This window comes from Mytilus trossulus, chromosome 14 (genome assembly GCF_036588685.1).
Source record: "Mytilus trossulus isolate FHL-02 chromosome 14, PNRI_Mtr1.1.1.hap1, whole genome shotgun sequence".
In the NCBI taxonomy this organism is placed as follows: Eukaryota; Metazoa; Mollusca; class Bivalvia; order Mytilida; family Mytilidae; genus Mytilus; species Mytilus trossulus.
This window is the reverse complement of record NC_086386.1, coordinates 18,325,619-18,333,987: the sequence shown is the minus strand read 5'-3', so window position 1 is coordinate 18,333,987 and position 8,369 is coordinate 18,325,619. Positions and strand designations below refer to the sequence as shown.

General features: G+C 31.8%; 1 protein-coding gene across 6 annotated transcripts in view; it reads right to left on the bottom strand.

Annotated features, from left to right (window-relative positions):
- Positions 1–3,970: 3,970 nt before the first annotated feature.
- LOC134695648 (leucine-rich repeat-containing protein 74A-like) overlaps positions 3,971–8,369 on the bottom strand; it is a 48,717-nt gene continuing 44,318 nt past the window's right edge. For all 6 annotated transcript variants that reach the window (XM_063556967.1, XM_063556970.1, XM_063556969.1 and 3 more), the window contains one exon: positions 3,971–4,539. In XM_063556967.1, coding sequence (XP_063413037.1) covers positions 4,192–4,539 — 348 coding nt within the window. In that variant the 3' untranslated portion in view covers positions 3,971–4,191. The remainder of the gene's footprint in view (positions 4,540–8,369) is intronic.

Here is an 8,369-nt window from a genome sequence, read left to right as displayed (position 1 = left end):
AATTATGTGTATGGTAAGTACCTGTATATTTCATATTTTCATATATAATGTTAATATGTATTTAACGTGTGGCTGTGTGTTAGTAATGCTTACAACCCATATAAGGTTACTCAAAAAGTAAATGTTATTATAAAAGCAATCGTACACCGACTACAAGGAACATATAGCCCTAGAAAAAGGATCTCGTTTAGTTGACACTGGACGTTTATTAAACTGTGCATGCAATGCCTATTTGAGATATGTCTGTCCTTGTTTAGTCTTACTGTCACCCATTTAGATAGGTTAGCTTCTATTTTCTACACGTGCTGTATATTTGAAAGGAAATCAAGTAAAATTATCTGCAAAGCAGTAGTTTTTAACGAGCTTGGTATGCAAGATTTTTTTTTTAAACTAGAAGTAATACGGAGTCTTCACCTTATGAAAATCTGAAATTTGATTATTTTGCATGTTGTCAAATTAGATTTTCCTACGAAATATTGTTCATCATATATGGTATAAATGAGAATATTACCAAGATTGATTTGCGATGGACACCTGATGGTAGACAAAAAATAGAGAGGTCAAAAGAGACCTGGCGCAGAATGGTAGAATCTGCGATGAAAGACCTTGAAAAAAACTTGAAGGAGATTGAGAAGAAGGCAAAAGACAATAACAATCAAAACCAATGAGTAAACAAAGACTCACAAAACAAAGGACATTTACATCAACAGTTATAAATAATAAATAAGAAACAACACGAACTCCACTAAAAACCGGGAGTGAAAGCAGGTGCTCCGGAAGGGTAAAAATTTCCTGCACCGTATGCAGAATCCGTCGTGTTATTTTTTTGTTCAGTTCGGTAATGGTGAAAGGTCATTATGACTGAGGAAGAATATCAGATATGATTTCTGACACACTTTTGTCAAAATGGCCAATCAGCTCATGATGCCGACCGTAAAATTTCTTGAGTGATGACCCTAATTTGATTGATTCATATCCCTGTCTTAGCAACTTTTGAGAAAGCAGTATTTCTCGTTCAACAAAATCAACGTACTTTAAGCTAGCTCTAGAGTAACGTATCAATTGAGACACATATTATCTATATGCTAGTGCCGCTGGGATGTTGCTACACAGAAATGGAAAGTTGACTACGTATAGGAAGATTAAAATCATCACGTTTGTCATAAATTCTGGTATTCAACCTATCATCAGAAGTCATTCGAGAAAAAAAGGTCTAAATATAAAGCAGATTTATCTGTGTCGGTAGTATCTTTAATTTCAAGTTCACTTGGATATATTAAATGTAAGTGACCACTGAATCTATTATTTTTAAGAGACAGTACATCATCAATATACCGAAAGGTGAAATCAAAAGAATGGGCTATTTTTTTTCCCTTTTCTGTACAAGCCCTTGGATACGTTCTGCTTCATAGGAATATAAAAACAAATCTGCAAGAAGAGGAGCGCAATTGGTACCCAGTTGGGATTCCAATAGTCTGTTGGAAGACCAAACCTTCACATTCAACAAATATGTTGTCAATTAAAAATTCCAGCATGGCAGTGATATTCCCTTCGGTGTATCTTTTACTTGTATGATTTTTCACAAAGAAAGCTGAATTCCAGCCCAAAACTAGATATTTCAAAAGTCTAGTGCCCCCTTTTTTTTAAAGAAACATAAGCTGGCGAGTTCTTTCAGTGGAGTTTTAAGTTTAGTATGTGGAATAGTGGTATAAAGAGTTGAAAAATCAAAGGTTTTAAATTTTGGTACAATGTTTTAATGATTGAGATGGTATATTCACCAATACTTTTTTTGATTTTTTCAGTATCCACATCGGATTAACACCACTTCTTGAATATGCTGTTTCGATAAATTTCTGAATTCCTTCTTTGACTGCAGTGAATATGGCAGTAATAACTTTAGAAAGAGGTTTAGTGGAACACTTGGAAGAACCTGCACTATATCTGTCCTTATAAGGATTCTATTGAAGCTGAGGAATCCAATATAAGGATGGCAGATCCTGGTCTTCATCCTTTGGATTAACACAAAAGAAGATTATAACCGATTTGTGGTTTCCAGGATCTCCTGCATCGTAAGCGTACTAACAGTAATACTATATGTAGGATTTCCAAGTGCCTTATTTATCCCCACTTACTTAATCAGACAGTCAATGTAGTGTTTCTTGCAAACAAAAGCCATATTGTTTGAGGCCTTGTCAACTGGAACGACAACATATTTGTCATGGAGGCAGGACAACTCCTCTATGACTAGAGGGTCTTTAAAGATGGGAGGAGCTTTGGTGCTCATCGACCGTTTAAGTTTACTCACTCTTGTCAAAAAGACAGGCTAATGTAGCGAGAACTGGTCGAGGCCTTATGTGCTGACAGGCACTAAGAGGATGCGTGAGTGATATATGGTATAAAGTTGTATATGTTGAAACTTATTTGGTTTCTTAGAGCATTGGTTTGGGTTTTTTCAAAAATTTGTCCATCCTAAATTTCAGAATCTTCAAATCGAATATTAATTAAAAAAAAATGGACATTTGATTTTTTTCACTCTTACTTTGATAATAGCTTCATCAGCATTTATTAAAATTTCTTCTTCGATCATACAATTTGAGTTTAATTCTTGTATCAAAACGATTGATTATTATTATCTTCTTCATATATTATCCTGAAATAGGAATAGATTTCATTCTAAGCAATTTGACTAAAATGTTGTCACTTTTTCATTTTTTTATTATGATTTCAGATGTGAAGCTGACTTCACCATTTAAAATATTGAATGACAAGTAAAGAATATAGTATGAAAAATATTTGTGGGTAAGGGGTTGCGCCATACTTAATTTTTCATAAAAATACATAAAATCAGGTTTATACAAAAATCACAAACATTTATGTCGTCACAAGTACAGTCATTGGACAAAAGTGAATTCCAACTCAAAAAATTCCTTTCATTTTAACTAAAATCAATTTATTTTTTTTTAGTACAAAGTGACTTTTGTAGCAATTTGGTAAGAATACATATAAAACTTTTTCAGAATTAATTTTCTCTGTGTTCACCTCGTCAGAAAACAAAAATTATCCTGAAAAATATAAAGACTAAATAAACAGTTGAACTTTAAACATTTCTACATCTTTTTGTATTTATTTCATATCAATCAGTCTTTTTTTTTTTATATATATTGTTTTTATTTGTTTAGGGGCCAGCTGAAGGACGCCTCCGGGTGGGGAAATTTCTCGCTACATTGAAGACCTGTTGGTGACCTTCTGTTGTTTTTTGTTTCTATTGTTGGGTTGTCTCTTTGACACATTCCCCATTTCCATTCTCAATCTTATTTCATAAAGTTGAATTAATTGTTTAACACAGAATTTTCGTTAGTTCATATTAAGGTGGTACCCAACACTTTCACTAAGATGAATTTGGCTCTTTTAATTTTCATAAAATTTTGGCAAAGTATTTACTTTGACCCTTTGACAAAAATATAAAACTTTCAAAAAAATTGAACCTGTTGGTAACCTTCTGCTGTTATTTTTAATATGGTCGGGTTGTTGTCTCTTTGACACATTCCCCATTTCCATTCTCTTTATTGTAGTTATTTGAAAATATTTTTTGGAAAAATATTGTTTTTAGTTGAAATGACAGAACAGTATTTGAGTGAAAACTCACTTTTGTCCACCGACTGTACATCAAGGACTTTCATGACAATCTTCTCCATTAAACAAAACACTTGATCAGGTTAACATATGTATTGATGAAATATTCACATTATGACTTCAGGGCGAAAATAATGAGATGAAGGAACCAGCTCTACTTGCGCTCTAAAATATTAGTATCTAGCTTTCAAAACTTTTTATTTTATCTTCCGGATCATGAGCATACCAAATCTTACTGATTAAGCATGCTTGAATTATGTAATTCATAAAAGAAGGTTCAGATACCTTTTTTAGAAATATTATAAAAAAATGTGCTATTTAAAATAAACTTTTCCTGTTTTGATGCTTTTTCTGTCTTCTTATATTCTTACGTGGTAATTGCATGGAAAAAGCATGTCTTTAAAATATTTTGTCTTGTAGCAATATCTGTAAACAAAAATGAAAAAAAGGTAATTTTTTTGGACATGTACATGTACTTCTCCACCATTTTAATATAAACATTAATTTCTTTGATTTTCAATATATTATGCAATTTACAGAAGTGCGGTTTTTTTTTCACTATGCAACAGGAACTTCTTTGGGCATATTTGCTGAAGTCTGTCGTTCCAAAAATGTAACACTTTTGTTCAGTGATGACGATGGTCTTTTAGTCACATTTAAAACGGGTCTATAACTAGAACCCCTTCTTGAAGTTGTTGGTCGTCTGGAATTTGCACTCCTTAACGGCGTAGATATGTCCCTCGAAGTTTCTCTGATAGGTGTATGTATCCTGGTGGAAGCAGACGATGTTGGTCTTGAGTTCCTATAACTTGAATCTGCCTCCATACGTTGAGTTCCTGCGACTGAAAATCGTCGAGGACTGTTCAACATTCTATTTGCAGCTGCAATGGACAGCTTTCTCTTCGCCTAAAAAAAGAAATTCCTTCATTATATATCTTAAAATTAAGTGAACTATGATAGTAATATAAGGAGAGACATATCATATTGATAACTGCCTTGAATACAGACAATATACAATGAACAATTATAGTATAAAAATATGTAAACCAAACATATACCATGTCTGGATCAGCAGTTTTGCCTGCAAATGCTTAAGATAACATGTGTGATTACTGATCTTTTACTAAAATCACACATGCTACGAAATGAGTAAAACCAAGCACCGCCTGCAATGCAGATGCTGAAATTGGAAACACCGTATCACTCAACATCACCAAACTGTATTCAATATAGTAAATCATTACCTTTCATTGTAGACATTTAACCCGGACAAAAAATTTGATGACGATTGTAAAATTCAATATTTCAACAAAAATGAAGTGGCATCCACATCAGATGTATAATTTGTTTTAACTGTACTATTCAACATTATCAGACTCCCTTGTGTAGAGGCCAAGTTAAGTTTGGCGTACATTTGTATTCCTTTGTAAGATGAGTGTTGTAAAATAACTAACAATCTTCAAGGCAAATAAAACAATTATAACACGCTAAATCTCAACATTTTCAAGCTGCAGACCAAATATAAAAGCATTCCCATTTATTGAATCCATGGTAATCTTGACGACGATCTTGTTGTCTAACAGAGGGGACAGGCGAAAGGAAATACGGAACGTCGGATACATATACAAGCAACTTCTAGACATACAAATGTATGTACCGACTTATGTATAGTTCCAACAGAAGATATTTGCTGTGCCGTTTACTCACATACAAAATATTGCTTTGATTTAATCGCCAACATTAATACGCACATTTAAAAAGAAAGGAAAATTGAAACGTTTAGTCTACATATAAATATATATATATTACAGTTTCAATAAACTTTATAAAAACTGTTTGCCGCAACAGTTAATGATATCCAATGTCAATTGTTACCTTATCAAAACTCTACACAGAAAACAACTTTTAAAAGATCATGATGAAACTTTTCGTTTTAATTAGTTAAACTTTGTTTAAGTCCAATGACCATCACCATGAACACGTAAAACTCATTCAAATTGCTAGGCTTATTATTTGGTTTGTCCATTTCGTATACACAAGTCATCAGTGGCGCTCGAATCAAACTAGTTGGAAGGTCAAATAATGATAAGATAAACGAAATCAAAAAGCATGACAAACCAAAAACTCCGAAAGATTGATACATATACAGCTTATGCAAAATATTTGTTGGGCAACTAGACCTTAGGGTATCGATCATTTAAACAGTTTATAAACAGCAAACTTAAAAATAATGAACTAAGCTGGTGATTCTCTCGGGGACGAATGGATTTGGTTAAAAAAAAAAGTTTCTATAATTGATAATAATTTAATTTTAGATGTAACGCGTCTTCTGATTGGCTGACGTTATTTTGTTGTGAGCCCATATACATACTTTAGTGATGTGACCGTGACGTTATCATCTTTTTTAATGGTTTTCTACGGTTTAAAATGGAATTTAGAATTAAATTATAAGAAATGACTGTAATATTTCTTCTGTCTATTCAAAATAACATAAAAAAAAATGTGGTGCGCACTGTTAAATACCCGCTGCGCGCGTTATTCAGTGTGCACCAATTTTTGTATGTTATTTCTTCATAGACAGAAGAAATATTACAGTCATTTCTTAAATATAGTTTATCATTGATTTGTTTTTACTATGTTTTTGTTGCAAATCATATTAACGTTTTAAAGCATTAATTGTCCTACTCCTGTACTATTAACATTCATAGTATGTCCATTTAACACTTTTGGTAAGTCCAATGATTCAGAATGAAAAGGGTAACAAGTAGTAACCTTATTATAAGTTGTCTTTTGTAAATTCTAAACGTTGGCTTTTTATATGTTACTGCTGGCATATTTTTGATAGTCTATTTAAATTATTGCACACCACTTTTGATTTAAGGGGTTCAACTTACGTTATTGATACATGTACCTGTCTATTGTTGCAAAACGTGTGTTGACATCAAGGCACAGTTTGTACAGCGTATGTGTGTTACGTTTTAGGGCTGTATTTATATCGATGTATACTACTCATTTATTGTTATTGATAATAAGAATGAAACGAAAAAATTGACAGTTACTAATAATTAAACAGTTAACAACCAAATATTACTTATCTACAAAGAATTAAGGCTGAATTATTATTTTAAGTAAACTCATCATAGATACCAGGATTAAATTTTGTATCTACGTCAGACGGTCGAAGCCAAAAAAGTTTTAAAGGCAAAATAAAGTTCAAAGTCAAAGAGCATTGAGGACCATACATTCCAGGATTAAATTTGTATTTACTCCTCGGGGTCACCGTTACCATCGACACAGTGGTTGTAAATAAACTCATCATAGACACAAAGACACAAATTATGATTTCCGATTTTGGTTTTTATATGAAATTTTGTGAGTCCAATGGCCGTCATTAGACACAAAAAGAAGTATACATTTATAGGTTACTTCTAATTAATCAAGTAATTGATAAGGTAGATCGGGCTTCTATATTAATTTTTCATTGAATAATGTTCGGTTTAGATGTTTACTTGAATAAGCAATGTGACACTGGAACGGGATTTATAGTTTATATTAATATGTAAATGGAAACAAATTATAATTAAGACACACTCGAGCTATATTTTCCTACAGTTTTTTGTATTCTATTGTTTTTGCTTTCTTTTACATGGTACACAGTTCTTTTCATTTATAGTCCTTACAAAATCTATATATTTTCCACGACACATAGCTTAAAACGTACGTTGTTCATACCCATACCATATATGAAATTCTTTCTCAAAGAACAGAATCTAATAGAATATTTGTCTTTATCTGAACTTCGATCTTATTACTAGTTTATAATTACAAAAAGATAATAGAATTGTAAGGCGTTTGTAACGGAACGCTTTATACAAAATTTAAGTAGGCTTTAACATTATAACTTTAGTATTTTTTTTAAAGCGACGTGATTCTTTTTTTATCAATAAATAAAATGTGGCTCATGATATTAACAATATAGTCTTTTGATAATACTAAAACTTCAACATTATACTGATAACTATGTATAAAAAAGAATGTGTGGTATGATTGCCTATGAGACAACTAATCCGTTTCCCTTCATGGTCATTTTTTTACATCCTACATTTTCTTGTTTGAAAATCGTTAATGCAATCATTACATATCTTTATACTGCACAGGCACTTGTCTCATTAAGGTATATAGGAAACTATATACCTTAAAGTATATAGGAAATTTGTTTCTGAGACAAGTGCCTGTGCTTCATTCTTATATATATATATATATCCAAATTCGGAGCTAAATAATTAAATACGTATATGGAAATGATTCAGTGAAAACATTCTTGTTCTGTAAAGGAATAAATTCAGACAACACATTGATTATTTTTATCCTTTTTCTCTAATTCCGATACCTTTGATACTTGTGGTGTTGATACAAATGTAAGATGGAGTTATCTTTCTTCAAACTTTTAAATTAGTGCAATAACTTTTAGGGTCATAATTTTGTATATAACTATTAAAATCATATATTGTCGTCGCACCCGGTTTTATCTCATTTGTGAGTTCATGTGATTTCTGTCAATTTAATGTGTTATCTTGTTGTGTCTTTTTTAATTTTAAATTAAGGAACATAAATATCTGGGAAAAGCTCTTATAACTTACACGGTTTTTGGATAAACACAGTTTGACCTTTTTGATTTATTAGCTCTTCCGCTTGTAATAAGTTTTGTATTTTTGAATATGTTAGCCTCAAGTATC